Source organism: Cetorhinus maximus, chromosome 3, assembly GCF_964194155.1.
Source record: "Cetorhinus maximus chromosome 3, sCetMax3.hap1.1, whole genome shotgun sequence".
NCBI classification, from domain to species: Eukaryota; Metazoa; Chordata; class Chondrichthyes; order Lamniformes; family Cetorhinidae; genus Cetorhinus; species Cetorhinus maximus.
In genome coordinates this window covers 197,745,502-197,769,585 of record NC_135881.1, presented here as the reverse complement: position 1 = coordinate 197,769,585, position 24,084 = coordinate 197,745,502, and the positions used below count along the sequence as shown (strand labels likewise).

General features: G+C 43.1%; 1 protein-coding gene across 8 annotated transcripts in view; it reads right to left on the bottom strand.

Moving 5' to 3' along the window:
- Positions 1–1,815: 1,815 nt before the first annotated feature.
- Positions 1,816–24,084, bottom strand: part of fars2 (phenylalanyl-tRNA synthetase 2, mitochondrial) — a 493,023-nt gene continuing 470,754 nt past the window's right edge. For 6 of the 8 annotated variants that reach the window (XM_078539571.1, XM_078539568.1, XM_078539566.1 and 3 more), the window contains one exon: positions 1,816–2,626. In XM_078539571.1, the coding sequence (XP_078395697.1) occupies positions 2,488–2,626 (139 nt within the window). In that variant the 3' untranslated portion in view covers positions 1,816–2,487. Of the gene's footprint in view, positions 2,627–20,228; positions 20,367–24,084 lie in introns of all 8 variants that reach the window. The other 2 variants (XM_078539567.1, XM_078539575.1) reach the window with 2 other exon arrangements.

The following is a 24,084-nucleotide window of genomic DNA, read 5'->3' as shown; positions in this document are numbered from 1 at the left end:
CACCAGGATACTTGTGGTCACTCCTACCGATACTGTCATGCAAAGATGCATCTGTGGCAGACATGTTGGTGAGGATGAGGTCAAATCTGTTTTCCCCTCTTTTTGTTTAGGACTTGACCAGCTCAGTCAGTAGTGGTGCTACCGTGCCATTCTTGGTGATGGACATTGAAATCCCCCACCCAGAGTACATTCTGCGTCCTTGATGCCCTCAGTGCTTCCTTCAAGTGGTGTTCAACATGAGGGGAACTAATTCATTAGCTGAGGGGAAGTGGTACGTGATAATCAGCAGGACGTTTCCTTGCCCATGTTTGACCTGATGCCATGACACTTCATGGGACCCGGAGTTGATGTTGAGGACTCCAAGGGCAACTCCCTCCCAACTTATGCCACTGTGCCACCACCTCTGCTGGGTCTGCCCTGCCGGTGGGACAGGACATACCTGGGGTGGTGATGGTGGTGTCTGGGACATTGTCTGTAAGGTATGATTCCGTGAGCATGACTATGTCAGGCTGTTGCTTGACTAGTCTGTGAGACAGCTCTCCAAATTTTGACACTAGCCCCCAGATGTTAGTAAGGAGGACTTTGCAGGGTTGACAGGGCTGTGTTTGCCATTGTTATTTCAGGTGTCTAGGTTGATGCCAGGTGGTCTGTCCGGTTTCATTCCTTTGAGACTTTTTAGTGGTTTGATACAACTGAGTGGCATGCTAGGCCATTTACATGCAGTTAAGAGTCAACCACATTGCTGTGGGTCTGGAGTCACATGTCGGCCAGACCAGGTAAGAATGGCAGATTTCCTTCCCGAAAGGACATTATGAACCAAATGGGTTTTTACAACAATTGACAATAGTTTCATGATCATCATTAGACTTTTATTTCCAGATTTTAATCGAATTCAAATTTCACCATATGCCATGGTAGGATTCTGGTTCTCTGGATTACTACTAGCCCAACGACAATACCATTACGCTACCACCTCCCCCAGAAGCACTTGGATGAAACTGCACCAGCATAATATAATTTCCTTCCACTGGTTATATATTTTCTTGGTGGAATATTTTCTAGCTGGCATGGCAGTATTTAGCAGGGAAGTAATTGCCCCTGTAACAGTAGTCTTTTCCAAGGGCCAAAAGTCAAAGTGGCACTAGCCTGCAATCAAAAAATAGATAGACTTGCATTCACATGGCACCTTTTATGACCAATATCATATGTCTCAAAGCGCTTTACAGTCAAAAGTACTTTTGAAATGTAGTCACTGTTAAAATGTAGAAAACATGGCAGCCAATTTGCACACAGCAAGCTCCCACATATAGCTATGTGATAATGACAAGATAATATGTTTTTTAATATGTTGATTGAGGGATAAACATTGGCCAGGACACCAGGGATACCTCCTCTGCTCATTTTCAAAATAATACCTTGGGATCTTTAACATTCGCCTAAGCTGGTAGAAAGGATTTTGGTTTAACATCTCATCCAAACAACAGCACTTCCTATGGTACAGCACTCCCTCAGTACTGTACTGGAGTGTCAGCCTTGATTTTTGGACTCAAGCCCTGGAACAGGACTTGAATCCAGAAGCTTCTGACTCAGAGGCGAGCACTATCAACTGACAAGACAAGTTCAATTTCCAACGGTTTCTCACAATCGCATGATGTAATGTTCATGGCAATCAGTGGAATCCCCAGAGAAATTATGGAATTGGCCAATTTCAGCTGTTTGTATTGCTTCTCCGGATTTTATGCTGATCTCTCACCAGAGTTATGGGAGGAAATTGGAAGAAATTTAGGGGCATTACATACATCTCGAGTGAAATGCTTAGATTTGAGTTGTCCATTTATTAAATACGTTTCAGTATTTTACAGGTTCTGAACTGCTTAAGATGATCATGCAATTGCATAAAATTTTGTGCTTATTTTCTTATTATCTAGAAAGTAATAAGATCAAATCTATCCCAAACAGGTTCAAACAACAGAATCAACCAAATGTGAAAGGCTCTTTAAGGCATAAATGATCCTACTGGAATTGTTTAGACCCAATTGACATATTTGTGTTCTGTTTTTTCCTGCATCGATTATTGTGATAATTTATTGCATATGAAAGCAAATATTTCTGATTCTTTCTATACCAGGAAAGCTGCTATCAAGTTGCTTGATGTGGAAACGATGTCAGTAGAAGCCTAATTTGGTCTGATGAATGGATGACATGCCGGTTACTTTCCTGAAGTAGCTTAACTCCTGGGAGCCAATTAATATGGACCACAGCATAAAATCTAAAGAAAAACCTTTCCGTTTTACAAATGAAGGCTGGTGTCTCTGCACAAAGTCACACACAAAAAAATAGCAGACATATTCATTCAAAATGCTGAGCTTTACCAAAATCAAATTTAGCCTGAATTACACTTCATTTGTATTTCATCATTTGTTGAGCACGATAAAAACTGACAGGCAGGCTTCAGCAAAACCAGAAAAATTCATTATTTTCTTGATTTTAAAATCTGCCTTCTACTCCCATTGTCTCCATGGTCACTTTTTCAATTGCTCGATGAACAGTGCGCACCTCTTCCTGGGTCAATGTTCGTTCCATGTGGCGGTAGGTAATCCTGTAGCAATGGCTGACCTTTTCAGTCCTAGACAGAGAAATAACCATTAGTTCATCAGCTCCAAATGCAGGCTGTACACACCCAACCTGCCAGACATTTACACACATAAATATATGGAGTCGATTTTGTTTCTAGTCCAGTGATGTGAACTCTGCACAGTTTTGCTATAAACTGATTGGAATAATTAATCAACTCTTTTTTCTCTTCTTCACTGTGAATGTGGAGTTGCCAAGTGGGCACAGTTCTCAGAGTGTAGCCTTGCAAGGGCCGATTTATTATCCACCCGTACTTGCTCTGTGAATTTGTGCTCTATTTTTAGCACACGTGTTAATACACTTGTGTCAAATCTCTGAACACAATATTTGAACAATTTGTTAACCTATTTAGCAAAGAGAAATTTCAACCACCTGAATCATAAAGCATATCAGTTCTTAACAGACCATCACTTTTTAAAATTAACTTAATCAAGGTTTATTCTATATTTGGAGCATTGAATAATGAAAATCAAATTAAGACATTTTCCTTTTCTCCCCAATTTCTTTTTACTCCTTTCTCAATTCCGAAAGAGGTTACTCCTGTACACCAAAGTACAGATGCCCACAAGCATGACTGAACCTCACCCAACAAGTTATTCTTCATGTATAAACCTGGCAATGAGTGTTAGCAGTTCATTTAATTATAGCCTTATCACAGCTTAACCAGATTCTGTCCTTACTTGACATTAGGGTTACTGCACTGTAGTACAGCAACTTGCCTTTATATAGATAGCTATCAAAAAGAGAAAGCATGATTGATCTTTTTCCTTCTCTTGCTGAAATACATTGAGGCTAATTGTAGTTCCCCCATTGCTGCTTTGGCTGAGGGCAATGAACCCAAATATCACATGTTGAATATTGCAAACCTTTTTATACTTTATTACTTTGGTTTGTGTATTTTAGACCATACTGGTGGGTGAGTTCTAACTTCCAAGCCTTTAATAGTGCTCATTCTTGTCTGCAACTCTAAGGAAGGGTTTGAGAACATGTACAAGTTAATAAACAGCAAGTCCTGTTTGGTAAGTGCAGTGGTTCAAGGAGATGGCACACTATCACCTTTGCAAGACAACTAAGGATGTGGCAATAAATGTGGTCTTGCCGTAATCAGCCACGTCCCAAGAACAATTGGAAAGAAAGTTGCAGAGCTGACTGCTAGATTCTCTTTAAATACCGACTGAGTTTAATATGATAAGTACCTGAACCCCATTAGACATAATTTACTCCTCTGGTACATCATCACATTTATGCAATTCAGCCTTCCTGGTGTGCATAACTCATTTACCCACTCAGTCATTAAAGGATCTGAAATATGTTATCATATGATGGTTATTGAATATATATGGTTAGTTGAGTATTACTGGCACCTCACAAACTGGCATTAGGTGAGCCAGAAATGATCAAGTGATACTAACTTCATTAGACTATTAGGCATCTGACTACACCTGGTGTTACTACACAATTAAAAGGCAGGACAAATGTATTTTTCTATTCTTCGTTGTTAGGTGGTTCAAGATAAATCCAGAATATACTGATGCTTTTGATATGTCGCAACAACCAGTGGAACGAAACCCGAACCTTAGCCGCAATACTAACTGATATTTATTGCTTCATGCTCTTACATGGTAGAAAGTAGTATCTTGCACAAGTGTGTTTAAATGCACGTTCAAAGGTCTGATCACCAGTTTCTGAATGATAACAAGGTAATTTTTTTAATGATTAATAAAGTGGTTTGTTTATTCAGTGGTACAGTAGGGTGTTCATATTTCTTTTTAAAAAGCAACTTAGTAGTAGAACTCAATGCCACAGAATGGGAAAGACAAATTTGATCTAAAATTTATGATGAATATGGAGTGTCATTCACTTTTCTAATAGTAAGAAATTTAATTTGCATGGGGAAATGGGTGGGTTTGGGTCAGGCGCAATAATCAATGGAGAGCAAAATCAGATGGGATTTAAAACGGGCATCCAAATCAAACCCATCCCATTCTTGTCAGATGGATTAGGTTCGAATCAAAGCCTACATTTTTAATTAGCTTGGTATGAATCCAGCAATCACTTCGCATTTTAGGTGGATCTAGCTATTTTCTCAAGTTGCAGAAAATATGTCTTACAGTCTTTGTAAACAAAATATCACTTCAAAGACATCATTCCAAAGAAGCATTTTCTGACACCCATCAGGTTAGGTGTTATTCTGTTCAATTTGGTCAGCTTTATACCTTAGTTGGATACATGCAGAAAGTTGAGAGATGACTTTGGATCCTAAAGCAAGGAACTCTATACTTGTGTAGGCAAACAATGTTTTGAATATGTGAATGGCTGACCATCTAATATAGTTATGGCTATACATTATGCTAATGCTCTTTGTTTTGGTATCATGAAAGGATTTTGATTATTGTTATCAATGAAATCAATCAAAGAACTTCATACAGCCATGCAGGTAGTGGCCCACAGTGTTACTTGCCCCTGAGGAATCGATGTAAGTGGCATAATGCCAATAGAAGTGGCGTTACGCAAACAAATTTCTTCCTATGCTGTTAAAACACCAGAATTTAACATCCATTTAGTTGCCAATCTGATGGACACCAAAGTAGGAGATTGCATAGAGTGGAGGTAGGGGGTATAAACAATGGAGAGAGTTCCACACTGTGAAGTATCATTTGCCTGATCAAGAGGCTACCTGCCTTGTCTCGTGGCAGCAAGAACATGAACTGAAGAATGAAGAACAAGGACATGTTAATCTTGAAAATTACATATTGCCTCATTATTTGCTATCAAAATAACAGTGAGGCTAATGACGTTTGTCATTATTTATATAGAAATGATATAGCGATTTCAGGCAAGGGCTGTTGTACAATCGAACATGGAAATCCAAAAGTTGCTGTCTTTGGTGTGTTTGGCATTAGATTTGGGAAAATGGCATCTTTCCGTCTGGTTAACTATTGAAATGCAGTGAACACCATGAAATTGCTGAGCTTGTGTAGTAAAAACAAACTAAACTCACCACAGAAAGTTAAATCTTGTCCATTTCAGTCTAAGTACTCTTTTAATGATGTGATAAATCTTAATTATTGCTAATTAACCATTTTGGCACTCAAAATTAACAATTTCAAGTGAGTAGTCTTATTCATTCAGATTTTAATTGTCAGAGTTCTAAAAATGTCAAACTTAAAAAAATAATTTTCCTTTTTGTCTCATCTTCTCTCTCTGAATTCAGTCTTTCTTTCATTCCCTTTATTTCTTTCTGTGCCTGTTTTGACAGTGAATTCACCCACTCTAACTTACATTTTCTTTTCACTCCTTGCCGTGTTAATTTCACAATGTTTCAATCTGTTTGGTTAAGGAGCTATCCTATTGGTTACCCTGTTCCCATAGGTCCCAGATGCCCTGTTTGCCTTGCTGCACCATTATCTGCTTGCTCTTTCAGCAACTTGCCATACCAAAGTTTTAAAAACCTAAATGTGCAAGAGCAAGTTTGCCACTGGATGCCTTGCCCCACCAAATAATAGCCCAAAGTATTCAAAATAAGTAGTTCAAAACAACAGCTTGTGCCCCCTTGCAATTACACACAGTAAAAGCCATAGAAGGTTACTGATAACTGGCGCTTAGGTAAACAATTCTACCCATGAAAAGATTCACAGAGCTACATGTTATCAAATTCTTTATGGTGTTGCCACAGTGTTCAATTTCTAGATCTACCTCTTATGCCCAGAGTTAGAAGTTAGGGTTGAAGAGGGAAGATCTGAGCTATCAATGCAACTGAGCACCAATGAAATCAAAATCAAAAACAAAAAAAAACAAATGCTGGGAATGCATTGCAGATCAATCAGAAGAAAGAAAGAGAAAGAAAGATGTTTCAAGGATTTTCTTAACACATTTCCAGCATTGCTGCTTTTTCCTTTTATCACAATTAGACTCTGCTGTAAAACCCTACAAAATAATTTCCCAACAAACATAGTTAGAAAAGCAGTTTTATTTCACAGGAGAACATAAGAAAGTAATTTAAGTCTGAGAGAACTGCAAGTCTCAGCATCTTTGAACGTGGTCAAAATTTATTTTCATTACTAAAACATTCTGAAGTTTTATGTATTTTCTCATAGTTTTATGTATTTTCTCATAGTTTAACTTATAACAACAACTTGCATTTATTTAAGCCTTTAATGTAGAACCATATGCTATTTACTGAATGACTCCCCCGCCCCCACCAAATGAAGAAACTATCAACAGGGTTCCACTTTTTGCAGCTTTTACTTTAACATGAATCAAGTATGAATTAACAGGCAGATGCTACTTCAAATAAAAAGGTAAATTTCACTTTAAATAGTCAATACAACAAAGATATGTTTTACACGATCACAAACACCTGCATCACTCTCCGCATCAATGTGGCACTACATGGCTATAAAGTTCCACAATATGCTATTCTTTATTCATGCAGGGTAAGTCAGGAGTCCATCTGACAACAGTTTTACCTTTGAATGTCATGGGTACAATTATCTACGAACACTCTCTCCCTTCGGTTACGATAATCCAGATGGCGTAGCTTTCCAGAATTCCTTTTAACTGACCAACCAAAAGCACCCTGGTTCACAATTTGGCCACTTCTGGGAAAACACCCAGCTCTTTAGTGTCTCTGAGATATTCACACAGCTTTCTGGGTTTTAGACCTTTTTAGCCAATTGAAGAGCTCATTTTCTTTCTGCCAAACAGAAAGACTGATCCCTTCCTGAGAGTAATTTGCTTCTTCTTCTCACAAGAATTCTCTGTGTTTTTCTTTCTGTCTCTGTCTGGTTTCTCTAAGTGTTTGCACCTGTGCGATGATTGCCTTCATCCTCCAGCTCCTTTGCTTACAGCTCTCTTATGTATCTGCAGCTCCTTTGGGTCTGCCAGCCACATGGCTTCTTTCTTAACTTCCTTTCTGTGGTATGCTTCCAAGTCAAGAGTCACATGGGCCAGTATTTCTTATTATCTATGAAAATTATAATTGATCCTTTTGCAAATGGTTCAAACTCTTAAAAGTCCCTTTCAAACATTCTTAAAAACAATTACAGATTCCACAGCCCTTTTGAGAAAATTACAAAATTTTCCTTAATGTACTACTTCTGGGTCAAATATTATCACACATGTCCTTAAGGTGCTTCGCAGGGGAATAATCAGAAGAAATTGGACGCTGAACCAAAGAAGGAGATGTCAAAATGGGTGATTAATAGTTTGATCTAAGATCTGGGTTTCATGGAGGAGAGATGGAGGAGTTGGGAAGACAGAGGGGCTTAGGGAGGGAATTCAACATCATGGGGACTATGTGGCTGAAGGAAACAGTTATCAATCGTGGATTGGGAGTGAGTTACACAAAAGGCTAGAGAGAGTTTGGATGGGATTTGTGGGACCAGGAGCCAATGCAGGACAGAGTAGACTGTAGAATTTCAGATGAGCTGATGATAATGAGAGCATTGGAATAAAGAATCTAGATGTGACAAAGGTATAGTTGAGGGTTTCAACAACAGATGGAATGATGGAGTGGGTGAAATTACAGAGATAGAAAAAAATAGATTTGATGTTATTTTCCATCAAAACTACAAGAGAATTTTGGTCTGACTTAGAATCATAAAATGGTTACAGAACAGGAGGTTATTCAGCCCATTGAGTCTGTGCTAGCTCTCTGCAAGAACAATTCAGCTAGTCCCACTCCTCTGCCCTTTTCCCATAACCCTTCACATTTTTTTTGTTTTCAGGTGCTAATTCAAATCCCTTTTGAAAGCCATGATTAAATCGGTTTCCATCACCCTCTCAGGCAGTGCATTTCAATCCTAACCACTCACTGTGTAAAAAATTGCTTTCTCATTTCACCTTTGGTTCTTTTGCCAATCACTTTATATTGGTGCCCTCTGATTTTGACCTCTCCACCAATGGGAACAGTTTCTCTCTATCAGCTCTATCTAGACCCCTCGTGATTTGAACACCTCTATCAAATCTCCTCCCAACCTTCTCTTTAGAGAAGAACCTCAGCTTCTCCACTCTATCCTCGTAACTGAAGACTCTTATTCCTGGGACCATTCTCATAAATCATTTCTGCACCCTTTCTAAAGTCTTAACATCCTTCCAAAAGTGTGATATCTGGAATTGGACACAGAATTTTTTTACAGAGGGGGGATGGGGGTGGTTTTGCTCTCCACCTACTGCTACAAAAGTTGGTTTCAAATCGGCTGACTTAAAAAAAGGCCGCCCCGCAGCATAGCCTAAACAATCAGAGAGTGGGACCTTCTGCTCCCTCTGTAGGAAGAAGTCCCACAGTTGACAGCTGCCAGCCAATCTGATTGGTTGGCAGCTCAAGCAGTCCCAGGGCTCAGTAGTGGGAGCTGCTGGAACTACAAGCAGGCCTTGGAAAGAAGAGCAATGGATCTCAGGCTACAGTAAGTCCTGGGTTTTTAGGGAAGGAAGGGGTCAGGCACCCTAGGGAAGGGGATGAGGGAGCTGCAGGATGGGTTTTGGAGGCCAGACAAGTAGGCACAAAGAGGAGTATGGGTATCAAAATGGGGGTGGGCGGATGCTCCCAATGTGCACAGGGCACACCTGAAGGATGGAGCCCCTCCTTCTAGCTAGGTGGGTTAAAAAAATTATCTGCCCACTCCCGCCCGCTTGCTCATGCCAAGCGTATTATGGCTTGAGCAGTGTAATTTTTGCAGCAGTTGGCTTATTAACAACCTCAATTGTTCGTTAATTATTTTTAAAAAAAATGTCAGATGGGATGCCAATTTCAGTACCCGCCCTCTTACCGTTTTATAGGCACTGGATTGGGGCTGGACAGGAAGGCAGTGGGCTAGCTACCTGTCATATTTTCGTGCTCCCCCCACCCCCCACCCCAGGCTGAAAACATTCCCTGCAGGAGGCCATAAAATCCAGCCCAATACTCCAGTTTTATAAAGATTCATCATAATTTCTTTGCTTTTTTACTCTATGCCTTGATTTATAAAACCCAGGATCCTATGTGCCTTTTTAACCACTATCTCAACCTGTCCTGTCACCTTTAACAATTTGTGCATGTATACCTCTCAGTCTCCCTGTTCCTGCACCCTTTAGTTTATATTGTCCCTTAAAAAAATATTACGTGCTTGGCTGAGAAAAGAACCAGAAGCAGTAATGATTTTAACCTGATAGTCAATATTTGTCAATCCATGACATGCGGCGAAATTGTAAGAGGGATAAACACCTTTAATTAGTAGCTTGTATAGCTCCTGGCATCATACAGAAAAAATAATTACTTAAGTTCTCCATGCAATTTTTGAGGACTGCAGTTGTAGTTTTGACAAACTGAAAACAGCGCTGAGTATTTTAGTTTCTTCCAAATATGTGATACAAATGAATACTTTAAAAAAATTCATTCATGGGATGTGGGTGTCACTGGCTAGGCTAGCATTTATTAACCATCCCTAATTGCCCTTGAGAAGGTGGTGGTGAGCTGCCTCCCTGAACCATTGCAAACCATGTGTTGTAGGTATACCCACAGTGCTGTTAGGAAGGGAGTTTTAGGATTTTGACTCAGCGACCATGAAGGAATGGCGATGTATTTCCAAGTCTGGATGGTGTGTAATGCGGAGGGGAACTTGCATATGGCAGTGTTCACATGCATCTGCTGCCTTTTCCTTCTAGGTGGCAGTGATTGCAAGTTTGGAAGGTGCAGTTGAAGGAGTCTTGGTGAGTTTCTGCCACTGTGCTTTGGTGGTGGAGGACATGAATGTTTATTGTGCTGGATGGGGTGCCAATCAAGCAGGCTGCTTTGTCTTGGATGGCATTGAGTTTCTTAAGAGTGAGGCAAATGGAAAGCATTCCATCACACTCCTGACTTGTGCCTTGTGGTGGTCACGCTTTGTACAGTCAGGAGTTGAATTACTCGTCGCAGAATCCCTAGCTTCTGACGTGCTCTTGTATCCATAGTATTTATATGGCTAGTCCATATCAATTTCTGGTCAATGGTAACCCCCAGAATGTTGATAATGGGGGATTCAGCGATGGGAATGCCATTGAATATCAAGGGAAGATGGTTAGATTTTGTCTTGTTGGAGATGGTCACTGCCTGGCACTTGTGTGGCGTGAATGTTACTTGCTGCTTATCAGCCCAAACCTAAATAATAAATGAATAATGAATGAATAATACCAGGTCTTCCTGCATTTGGACATGGACTGCTTCAGTGTCTGAGGAGTTATGAGTGGTGCTGAACATTGCAAATCATTGCTGATCATCAGCAAACATTCCCACTTCTGACCTTAAGGCAGCTGAAGATGGTTGGGCCCAGGACACCACCCTGAGGATCTTCTGTAGTGATGTCCTGAGACTGAAATGATTGACCTCCAACAACCACACCATCTTCCTTTGTGCTAGGTATGACTCCAGCCAGTGGAGAGTATTCCCCCTGATTCCCATTGACTTCAGTTTTGCTTTAAGAATCATTGATGTCACACTTGGTCAAATGCTGCCTTGATGTCAAGGGCAGTCATTCTTACCTTACCTCTGAAGTTAAGCTCTTTTGTTCATGTTTGGAGCAAGGCTGTATTGAACTCAGGAACTGAGTGGCCCTGGAGGAACCCAAACTGAGTGTCGGTGAACAGGTTATCGCTGAGTAAGTGTTGCTTGATAGTACCTTCAACAACCCCTTTCCATCACTTTGCTAATAATTGAGAATAGACTAATTGGGCGGTAGTTGGTCGGGTTGGATTTATCCTGCTTTGTGTACAGGACATACCTGGGCAATTTTCCATATTGCTGGGTAGATGCTGGTGTTGTAGCTGTACTGGAGCAGCTTGGTTAGGGGTGGGGCTAGTTCTGAAGCACAAGTCTTCAGTACTTTTGTCCGAATGTTGTCAGGGCCTATTGCCTTTGCAGTATCCAGTGCCTTAAGCTGTTTCTTGATATCATGTGGAATGAATTGAATTGGCTAACAACTGACATCTGGAGGAGGTCAAGGTGGATCATCCACTCGATATTTCTGGCTGGATGTGGCTGCAAATGCTTCTGCCTTGTCTTTCGCATTGATGTGCTGGGTTCACCCATCATTGAGGATGGGGATATTTGTAGATCCTTCTCCTCCTGTTAGCTGTTTAATTGTCCACCACCATTCAGGACTGGATGTGTCCAGACTGCAGAGCTTGTTTCTGATCTGCTGGCTATGGGATCACTTAGCTCTGTCTATTGCATGCTGCTTCCGCTGTTTGGCATGCAAGTAGTCCTGTGTTGTACCTTCACTAGGTTGACACCTCTTTTTTAGGTATGCCTGATGCTGCTCCTGGCATGCCCAACTACATTCTTCATTGAACCAGGGTTGATGTCCCGGCTTGATGGTAATAGTAGAGTGGGGGATATGCCGGGCCACGAGGTTACAGATTGTGGCTGTATACACTTCTATTGCTGCTGATGGCCCACAGCATCTCATGGTAGCCCAGTTTTGAGTTTCTAGATCTGTTCAAAATATATCTCATTTAATATGGTGATAATGCCACACAACACGATGGAGGGTATCCTCAATGTAAAGACAGGACTTTGTCTTTACAAGGACTGTACGGTGGTCACTCCAACCAATACTGTCATGGACAGATGCATCTATGACAGGTAGATTTGTGAGGATGAGGTCAAGTAGGTTTTTCTATCTTTTTTGTTCTCATAGCACCTGCCGCAGATCCAGTCTAGCAGCTATGGGCAGAATCTTCTGGCTGGTGTGCGGGTGGCGGAGTCCGCATGCCAGCGCTTAAAATGTCACGCGCTGATGTCGCGTGAGCGTCCCGATGTCAGCGCGCGGCATCGTGATATTTCAGTTGGTGGGCGCGCTATGCAGTGGGACGCGTGCCCTCCATTAATTAAAGGCCTTAGGCCATTAACTCTCCAATCAACCAGGATTTTGAGGGGCCCGTGTGAACTTTGGGTTGGCGCACGGGCCCAACGGGCAGGTGGGTAAGTGATTTAAAAAATTTTTTTAATAAAGTGTTTGTGTTCTTCACTGACACGTCCCATCTCGTGTGACATTTTCACATGAGGGGGACATGTTAATGATTTTTAAATTTTTCTATTTTTAGAGTTTCAAAGTTTCAGAGATCTCCCTGAGGTAGCACTTTGCCTCAGGGAGATGTGCGCTCTTTCGCATGCATGCACGAAAGAGCGCACTCTGGCAGTTGGCGAATCCCCCCCGCCCGCACAGGAAACACATAGCGCTTCCCGTCGGGTGACACGCTGGGTGGGCCTTAATTGGCCCGCCCACTTAAAATGGCGGCGGGGCCTGTTTCGGCGGTCGCGATCGGCTGCCCACCCGCCGCCGAGTCGGTCGGGCCTGCCTGCCCATCAAGGGCAAAATTCTGTCCTATGTCTTTTAGGGTTCGGCCAGCTTGGTCAGTAGTGCTACCAAGCCACTCTTGGTGATGCACATTAAAATCCCCCAACCCAGGGTACATTCTGTATCCTTGCCACCCTCAGTGCTTCCTCCAACATGGAGGAGCACTGATTCATCAGCTGAGGGTGGGGGGCGGTATGTGATAATCAGCAGGAGGTTTCCTTGCCCATGTTTGATCTGATGTCATGAGACTTCATGGAGTCGATGTTGATGACTCCCAGGGCAACTCCCTCCTGACTGTATACCACTGTGCTGCCATTTCTGCTGGGTCTGTCCTGTTGGTGGGACAGAACATGGTCAGGGATGGTGCTGGTGGTGTCTGGGACATTGCCTGTAAGGAGTATGACTATGTCAGGCTGTTGCTAGATGGTCTGTGGGCAGATCTCCCAATTTTGGCACAAGCCCCCAGATGTTGGTAAGGAGGACTTTGCAGGGTCGATAGGGCTGGGTGTGCCATTGTTGTTTCCAGCGGCTAGGTCAATGCTGGGTGCTCTGTCCAGGTTCATTCCTTTTTGTAGATTTTGTAGCAATTTGATACTACTGAGAGGCTTGCTAGGCCATTTCAGAGGGCAGTTCAGAGTCAACCACATTGCTGTGGGTCTGGAGTCACATGTTGGCCAGACCAGGTATGGACAGCAGATTTCCTTCCCTAAAAGACATTAGTGAACCAGATGGGTTTTTGCGACAATGGTTTCGTGCTCACCATTAGACTAGTTTTTCATTCCATATTTATTAAGTGAATTTAAATTCCACTAGCTACCTTTGGAGAAAAGTCAGCTGAACAACCAAGGCCTGCAGTGCAGGCACTATTGAGATAGAAAAAAATGAAGCAAATGAGATAGGGTGACTGGGTGATGCCAAGTTTGGGTTTAAAATCGTGTAGATTGTAAGGAGAGGTAAAGACTGGGGTTAGTTAGGATATTTCATAGTACAGAGTTCATGAAAAAGATAAGATTAGGCTAGGCGATTGTAACACCAGTACATTGGAAGTTTAAAAATCCACTTTTGCTGCCGGTATATTTTGAGAACAGTAGGGGCTGATTTTGTTCCTGGAGCACATTGTCACCATACAGAAAAAAGGGCAAAGATGTGTCATGTCTTTCATTTACAGTACCCGTTTCTGGTGGGCACTGTCTGCCTGAATTAAATGGGACCTCGCAAGTGCTTTGGTAATGTAGCATAAGTATCATGAGAACGCCTTCCATATCATTTAACTGTCATTTTGCTGAACGAACTTCCAGTTACTACCTGTATAAATGAACTTCCAGCATTGTTAGATTTGGAGCAGTATATGTAAAGTTTGAAGTGCCAGTAAGAAGTTTCATGCAACAACTTTGAAGCCATTTTGACTCATATTTCTATTTCTGTTCTGTGGGACGTAAGGATCTGATGAACCTTTGTGGCAATTGATTAAAAAAATTTGTCCCAGCTTATTCCAGAAGCTTTGTTTTTCAGTTCTCATCAGTTTGCCAGCCCTACTTCAGTATTAGCAGTAAATTTTGAGATTATATTCCCTATAATCAAATCCAAATAATTTATACATGCAGACAACAAAAGCCACCCAGCACCTCGAGTACACTTCTTCCAGCCTTTCTCCAATTTGAGCAACACCCTAATTTGGTTTCTTGCCTGTTAACCAACTTATTCCATGCCACTGCATTTCCTATCATATCATACATTTGAATTATTTTTTAAACAGGCCTTTTGTGAGAAAACCTAGTGAAAGCTTTCTGAAAACACTATTTACATAACTACTGCTTTACACAACTACTGCATTCCCTTTATCGAACCAACTGGTCACTTCATCAAAAAACTCATGAATTGGTTAAAAGCAAATTCATCTTGGTTGTCTTTGATTAACCCGTGCATTTCTAGTTGCCCAATAGCTTTATTTTGAATTATTGACTCTAAAAGATTGCTCACAATTGATGTTATAATAACTGAGTTATCCTTCTCTCCCTGGCTCCTCTCCAGTTCCATGTCACAACATTGTTTAAAGAAGGATTGTCAAGTTTGTCCAAAGCCCCTGCTATCTCCTCTCTGACTTCTTTCAACAGCCTAGGCACTGAGAAGATTTAATAATGAAACAGTTACAAAGAAACATTTAATGGGACACCAAATATAAAATAGATTCTGCTGGATAATTTTTGTAAGGTTAAATAATTAGATCTGTACATTATTTTGTACTTTTGCTGATGAAGTCCATAAAAATTTAAGGTGGAAAAGGAACGTATTTCAGTGTCAGCACAGGAGTTGAACGAGACTAACTGAATACTGTGAACATCCCTTCCCTGTTACAAGAATATTACAGCAGTATTAAGACACTTATCTCATTTACTTTTAAATTCTTATTTTTTCATCTCTTTATTTTCTTCATGGATCCTGAACAGTCCTCCACCGCTGCAACTTGCCTCACTCCATATAAAGTGCTGAAAAAGTTGGCACTATGCTTCGCTAAATTACTGTAGTTATATTTATAGCAAATAGCTCCACAACTGATATCCTGAACAAGCACCAGAACTAGTTACTAACAATTAGGAAACTATTCTGTAATGATTTTTGCAATATATTAAACACTTTAACCTGAACCTACAGTGGTCATTGTCTTACAATTGCGACATGCCAAAATAATTACTACCACCAGTTGTTGATGCATGAGCTGGCAACAGAATCCCAGAATTCTGCTTCTCCTCTGAGGTGTTAAAGCAAAATAAAACAAATGAACCATTTCTGTGCCTAGGGATACCACAGAGTTGTTTTTAAATCTGTTTCTTTGTATTGCCTTAAAAGAAAATTTCAGCCAAATGTCAAAAAGACTTTGGACCTGAATTTGGGCTCAGTGGGTGCCATTCGGGAGCCAAAATGGTAATCACTGCTTGCACACACACTTCTGCTGTAAATTATGATGGACGGCGTATTGGTAAGGATGTTAGTGCGCATGTAGTTATCGTCTGCCAGATGTATGTGGAGCAGACAGAGCTTAATGTCAATCAGTGTGCAACAATGTGCGAGATGCTTACCCTTCACTAAGCCTGTCCTGACTGAAATCTGCCACGTTCAGCAGTCACAACTTCAACCTTAGAGCAGGACAAGGACTGCACTGCCAGTGGCTGTGGAGGTGACGTGTGGATGAAATTTTATACTGCAGAATGAACGTTTTATGACTGCTGCCAGGATACCAGGCATTAACCTGCATGATTGGTTGCCTACAGTCGCACACCAGCTGAATGTTGAGAGAGTTGAACCCCTTTCAGTTCTGGAATATGGCAGGGATACTGTGCAGCACCCGCAAAGTAATACATGAGCAGCCAATGGCGCCCCGCAATATGTGGAATGCTACAATCCCAGTAAAGTCAAGTACTCAGTCTGTCTGCTGGTCTCTGGCATGAGAGAATGAAATGTAGTTAGCTCCCATTGAACAGAGAGCCTCAGACATCTCCCTTAGGCAACTGTGGACAGCAAACTACGAAAATGTTTCCCGCACCAGTCTGCATTTAAATCAACATTCATGGGTTAACTGGTCATCACCATCCTTATTCCAATTTGGGGCTATTCAATTCAGCCCACTTCCCCTCATCTGAACTCATCTCCCAACCTCTCCCAAATAATACACATTTAACAGTAGAAATGACATTAAGAGCACAATGACAGCTGACTGAATGTTTCTGGCAGCAAACTCACAAATTCATGACAGTACTTCAGCCTTACATTAGTACTCAGTTCACACTTTAATTAGTTCCCATTTTTGTCTGCATTCTAATGTTGTGATATGGTGAGGGAGCTACCATGCGAGGCAGAAACAACAGTCAAAAGTAGCAGGCATATTAAATACCCAGGTTATGTTAACAGGTACGTAGTGCCAACAAATATGCACTAATGTTAAATTCCTCCCTATTTTACTTCCTAGAGGTGCATACAGACATGAACATCAGAATGGAAGCTGCTGCAGTGAATTGTGGCCATGTTGCATTGAGAAAGTTAGCAGTCTGGCTCATGGAGTTTTCTATAAACATAACCATATTGTGCTATGGTCACTGGAGTAGGGCAAATCTATCCTTCTATTTTTTCCTCACTTTCTCCTCACATGCATAACCAGCAGAATTATAACTGATGGGACTTACTCTGCCAAAGTTCTTACTTTACTTTAAGTGGCAGGCAGCCCACAGAAGTTGATTACTGCTAATGATTATTATTGAAGAAAAATGAAAGTAAAGATATTGTAAAATTATTAGGACAATAAGACCTATAGGGATGTTTCATCCAGCAGCAAGATGAACAACATCAATGCCTTGAATAATAAAAAAAAAATCTACAGTTAGTGATAGCAATTCTAATCCCAAGATCTTTCTAAATAAATTGTAGACTTCTTTGTTCAGGTAGGTGCCAAATATTCCCATATTAGGAGCAGAAATGCCATTATTAACTGACTGAATTTAGTCAAGATTAATACTAATAAGAATATGCGTCATCATTTTCTTAAGCTTTCTTTTTATATTTTTTGATTAAGTTCACCTCTTTTTCTGCAGTCTTACATCTTTTCCTTGCCTGCCTGGCCAGACAGCTCTGCAGTGAGAAATGACTGAATAGCCAGTGCCACAATATGAACACCACAAAACAGGCCATTGCCAGTGGGTGGAATTTTCCGTGCCCATTGGCATCGAGTGTGTTCAGTGGCGTGAGTGGACAATATGGCGAATAGGCCAAAAATCGGTTTCACGATGTTATGAAACCGGTTTGCAATTGTCCACTCAGCCCGTTGATGGCAGGCTGCGCTCCCCGCCATCAGACGTCAGGAACCTCAGTGTAATACATTAGCATACCATTATAAGGCCAGCCCACCGGACTCACCCGCATGGCTCCCCCCCCACCCCCACTTGATCGTCCATCCATGTCGGCGGAGCAACACTCTGGTGCAGAACACGTCTTGACAACTGTGACATGCAGAAGTCAGGACTTACCGCCAGGCCCTTGCTCACAAAGCGGACATCCAAGGAGCAGAAGATGCTGGAGCCTGATAGCAACGGGATCCTGGAGGAATGTCTGGGTGGATTCTCATGGACATGGCTCTGCTGAGAAGCAGCTCATGGAAGTTGGAAAGTCACCATTGATGCTCATAACGGATGATGGTCGAGGGGGTGGGAGAGGAAGGTCTACGATCAACTGGGAGAGGAAAAGGTGTTGAGAGGGTCTGAGTTTGGGGGGGTAATGAAGGTTTTGGGGGTTGAGGTTGAGAGGGGGGGAATGAAGGCCTCAGGGAGGGTGAGGTTGGGAGGGGGGGGATTGAAGGTGTCGGGGGCGAGAGGTTGTGGGGGGAATGAAGGTGCTGGGGAAGGTTGTGGGGGTGAGAGAAGGGGAAGGAGGGGGTAACGGGGAGAAGACGGCAACTGGGGAGCTAGGTGTAAGGGAAGGAGTTCGGAGGGGGGAAGGAGTGCGGAGAGGTGAGGGGGTCCAGGGGAGGAAGGAGTGCATAGAGGGGAGGGAGTCCAGGGGGAGGAAGGAGTGTGGAGAGGGGAAGGAGTAAGGGTGGAGGAAGAAGTCAGGAAGGGGGAAGGAGTAAAGCTGGAGGAAGAAGTGAGGGTGTCTGAGGGAGTGAGGAAGGGGGAAGGAGTAAAGCTGGAGGAAGCAGTAAGGCTGGAAGAAGGAGTCAGAAGCGAGGAAGGACTAAGGGTGATGGAAGAAGTAAGTGCTTCTGAGAGACTCAGGAAGTTGGGGGGGGGGGGGGGGGGGGGGACTAAGCAGGGGGGAGTCTGGGGGTGGGTGGGAGGACTAAGGGGAGGAAGGGGTTCCGGGGGAAAGGAGTCCGGAGGGGAGAAGGGGTTCCAGTGGGGGAAGGAGTCCAGAGGGGGAAAGGGGCCCAGAGGAGGGAAGGGGTTCCCAGGGAGGAAGGGGTTCCAGGGGGAAGGGAGGGTATCCTGGTGAACGTGCAAGGGAGGGGTCTGATGGGTCCATGACTGCCTCCTGGGGAGTGAGCTGAGGGTGGGCCCGGTATGGAGGAATGGTGAGAATGACCGAGGGCAGAGTGAGGTGGTAGGGTGGGAGGGTGAGGGTTCGACGGTAGCGGTAGAAGGAAAAGTGAGGGCGGTTGGTGAGGCAGACATGGACCCTGGGGGTGGGAAGGAGGAGGTCAGGGAGGTAAGTGTGAATGGGGGTGGGATTTTCAGGAAGGAAGGGAATGTGTACATTCACCTGGACATCCCTGAAGGAAAATGGTTGATAGGCTGATAGGTCACGGAAGGGAGGTCGAAGTTGATGCCGGGGGGTCAACTGTGATGGGAGAAAGGAAATGGGTAACTGGTGGAGGTGAAAAGACGAAGGAGCTGACAAAAAAGCGAATCCAGGCCATGTTGTCCAAATCAAAAGCGCGTGGGAGAGTGCTTGCATGTGGCTCCAAAAGGTTGACCCAGGGCTGTCTAGCTGCCACTCCTCCTCCCTTTAGGTGCCCGGGGGTCCCAGCCTGACTCCTTGAGGGGAATGAGCACCTGGAGGGACGTCGAGGTGCCGTGTTTCCCTCTCGCATTGCCACTGCAGGATCTCACCAATGGATATCTCGATGGAGTGCAGGTCTGCACACATCTCTGCATTCTGCTGGACCAGGGTCCCCATGGTGTCTGCCATCCTTCCCATGGATGCCTCTATACATGCACATTTGGGCACCACTTCATCAGAGAGCAGGCGGACGCACTCCTCTGACTCACATGCCACTCTGTTGTGATGTTCCCCCGCCTTCTGCTGACTTTCCAGGATGAGTTGGAAGGCCAAACCTAGAGGCTTGTCATCTGACTCGGACCTCACAAATGTCTGATCCCTAGCAGTCCACCGAGTGCTGGGGAGCTCGCACAAGCCTGTTTCCTGCTACTGCGGACATGTGTCCCTACAGTGACAACCAGATTGTGAACCCAAGCCTGCTCTAGATCTAGGTCCCACCGAGGTGTATGTCTCTGTGCTGGTGGAGGGTGTTGGTAAGCACTGTAATGGGCCTTCCAGGCTGCTTATTTTCAGTTCTTCAATGGAGGAGGTGTCCTCTTGGCTGGAGATGAGGACCTGGATGGAGTTGAGGGACTGGCTGGCTGAGGGCGTCAGTTGTTTGGCAGAGCTCCCTGTGAACCAAAGTAGAGATAAGTAGTGCATGGCAACAGAGTTAAAAGCAGGAGAGAGAGCACTCACATTTGCAATGAGAGAGGGATGATGTGGTGAAGGATCCTCACAAGGGTCTTCACCACTGACCTCAATGTCACCGCAGGCACGGTCCATGTCCTCACTGGTCAGCACAATGGCACACTCCTCAAACTGAGTGAGGGGCCTAAGGTGGGCCACTCCAATCCCAGTCTGGTACCTCTCCCTCCTGCTTTGAGCCAGCTTCTCCTGCATGAAAACAGATGAGAGCGTGTGAACAGGACACATGGCAGTGCATGGAATGTTTGCGTGGTGAGTGGAGCCATGAACAGGAGCCATGGACAGGTTGAGGACGTGAGCTTGAGAGGATATGAGCCTGAGGGAGATGTGAGGGCGTGTATGAGAGTTAGTGGCGTTGTCCCTTGAAGTGCGAGATCCCTGCGGATGTGTGATGGGTTTGTAAGTGTGTGAGTTGAGAGTGATGAGAAGAGTGATTACATTGGCGGAAAAGATGAGACCATTCATCTTGTAGCGTCACTGGGTGGCTGTTATCTTTTGCAGGGCATAGGCACTGACCACCGCTGCCACCGCTTCCCATGCTGGATTTGTGATGCTGGTGCCCCTCCTCCGGCCACAGCAGGGGTAGTGGACATCATGGCGGGACTCCATGGCATCCAAATGAATCTTGAGGGACATGTCACTAAACCTGTGGGCTGCAGTCTTTTTGCTTTTGGGGCCATCCTGTCTTCCGTGCAGTAGTCATGGACTAGAAGCACTGAGAGGTGTGCGCGCGGCTGGACTTTAAATATGGTGCCCAGCATGATGAAGCGGCGAGGTGATGGCATGGCCTGTCTGCCATGGAAATTGCATATTTCCTGAGAATGCACAATTAGTGTGGCAGGTTTGGGACGATATGGTGTGAAAAGCTGCCACTGTGGCCGGCAGGTAAAACGTTGTTTTATCCACCCGCTACCACACTTGGCGCAAATCTGGGACGATTCCACCTAGTGTTTCCTGTAGCATCTTGCCAGGAATGGCATAGGTGTGACTCTCTCATACAATGACCACCCATCCTCTCCCATACAAACCTACTGTTTTAACCTTGTTACCTCTTAACACAAAATAAATTGTGAACTGAGTGGAGTGGGCACCAAGCTATGTTCAGTCTGCTCCATGACCCATATACCTCACCATTTGACCCATTGTGCCTGTACTAATTCTTTGAAAGAGCTATCCAATTAGTCCTCCTATGAAGCAGTGCATTTCAGGTCATACGAACACATCACATAAAAGGAATTCTCCTTATCTCGACCCCTGTCTTTTTTTTGTAAAATATCTTAAAATGTGCGTTCTCTTGTTACTGACCTTACTGCCATTGGAAACAGTTTCTCCCTATGTACACTCTCAAAAATTCTTATTATTTTGAACATCTCTATTAAATCTCCCCTAAACCTCTGTGCTCTAAGGAGAGCAATCTCAGCTTCTCTAGCCTCTCTTCATAACTGAAGCCCATCATTCCTGGTAGCATTCTAAAAAAATCTCCATTGCAGCTTCTCCAGGGTCTTGACGTTTTTTCCTAAATTGTGTCAAAACAGATTTAAAAATCACGATTTTACATATTTCAAAGAAACTGTAGTGAATTTGTTAAAAATCACCTTGTAGTGATTGCAGTTTTCCTGCAGCCATTCTTTCTAAACCATTGTTTCTAATACAATGTTTATGTCAATTAGCTTGAACTTCTCAGTCACACTTGACTTTAATTCTTGTATCCTCAACTTTCCCTCTTACTGATTTTTCTGTTCAGATGAGCCTCACAGCTAAAACAAAAACAGAATTACCTGGAAAAACTCAGCAGGTCTGGCAGCATCGGTGGAGAAGAAATCAGTTAACGTTTCGAGCCTTCACGGCCCTTCGGCACCGAAGGGCCGTGAAGGCTCGAAACGTTAACTGATTTTTTCTCCACCGATGCTGCCAGACCTGCTGAGTTTTTCCAGGTAATTCTGTTTTTGTTTTGGATTTCCAGCATCCGCAGTAGCTTTTAGCTTTTTGTTTTTATCTCACAGCTAGTTGCTCATGCTTATCTATTAAGCATTGATCAGGTACAGAACTGCAGTGCCTCCTATCAGTTTAACAAGTCGTTTACATAAGTAAACAAATTATCAGGCTATTAGTGATCATTTGATTGTTCTGCAAACTAGTTGGTTTAATAAGCAAGTTTTTCTTGAATGTGATCATTAGCAGGGGAATTCAGCCCAAGAGACAAACAAGCAGCTCTGCTAGCCTGACACCATGTGTGACAGAGATGGGGACACATCATTGAAACTAACATATAGCACCAGCACTAATTAGTTTTACAGAGAGAATCTACCATATAATTATTTCGTTTAAGACTTAAATGCTAATATAAGTTTCTCAGCATGATACCTATTATGGAAAATAAAATAAGATCAATAAGAAATCACAGCTACCCACCTCCCCCCAAAAAATTCAGCAGCAATAAGAAAGAAAATATTGCTCTGAAATTTCACAGGGCTTTCCACTGGTGTTTTGTTGAAATTTCATTGGAAACTGGAAGAACCCCTAGAGTTTTCAGCCATTTACACTGTTTTCCTGAGGGTGTGGTTAACCAGAAGAGGCCATATAAAGCAGTGTGAGTGGTCATCTGTGGTGTCAGAATAACAGGTACCCAGACCAAAAGATTATGGGTCAGTATCAATCAAGGCCTAAAAATAAAAACTCACAATATGGTAATCTGATGTGTAATATACCTTTAAGAAGAATGTTATAATGGAGGATCACATGATCTTAGTATCCAATAGCAGAGTAGCGCAGGCTATCTTAGTATTCAGTAGTCCAGAGTTAAGTCTGTAATGTAGACAGGATTTGAGTTGTAAGCACACAAGTGTAACAGCTGAATTTCTTGTAAATAAATAGAATGTGTTCTACGTAAGAACTATCCGCTGATCTACTCTGTCAATGGTGCCAACTCAGCCATCCCGAAACAAGTGTGCAACTCGGATCAATTAGTCCAACTAGGGTCCAACAAACTGGCGGAGACAAAAGCAAGAAAAGGCAAGAAAAAAGCAAGAAAAAGCGAGGGAGGAAATCAAGTGAAATGAAATCGGGCCGTGCCTCGCACGGTAGTTGTAAGTAGAATTTCTGTCCTAATCGTCGAAGCAGTCCCCTCGAAGCATGCCACAGTTTGGAAGAGTTGATTCTTTTGACCCAACCGTGGATGATTGGTCTAATTATGTGGAACGCCTTGCATTCTTTTTTTTAAGTTAACGACACTGCGGGGGAGGAGAAGAGGCAAGCGATCCTCTTATCCACGTGTGGGAGTGAGACCTATGGATTGATTCCAAGTTTGATGGCACCCAGTGCCCCGGACTCAAAAAATTTTGATGGCTTAGTAAATCTTGTGAAGACTCATTACTAGCCCAAGGCCTCTGTAACAATACAACGGTTCAAATTTAATTCAAGAAATTGAGCCCCGAGGAGACAGCTGCTTGTTATGTGGCAAGTCTGAAACAGTTAACAGAATATTGCGAGTTTGGTACATCTATAAAGATGTGCTTAGAGATCATTTGGTGTGTGGTATAAATGAAGATGCGATTCAGACTAGATTACTGTCTGAAACAAATTTGGATTTTCAGAAGGCGCTAGAAATAGCACTGGCCATGGAAAGCACAGTGAGGGACTCAAAAGCCATACAGGGAGCACAAAATGGTGCCGTCCTCCACATTGGGCGGGAGCCTCAGCCAAAAAGGGCGTGAAAATGCACAGCTCTAATGAGAAACAGGAAGCAGCCACCGCTTGCAGACAATTAAAAAGAAATAACTCAGCAGCAAAAACATGGCATAATGGTAACAGAGATGGAAGCAAACAGCCTTGTAATGAATGGAAATTTAAAAGAATTGAATGTTTTTACTGTCATTGAAACGGACATCTCATGAGACATTGCAAGGAT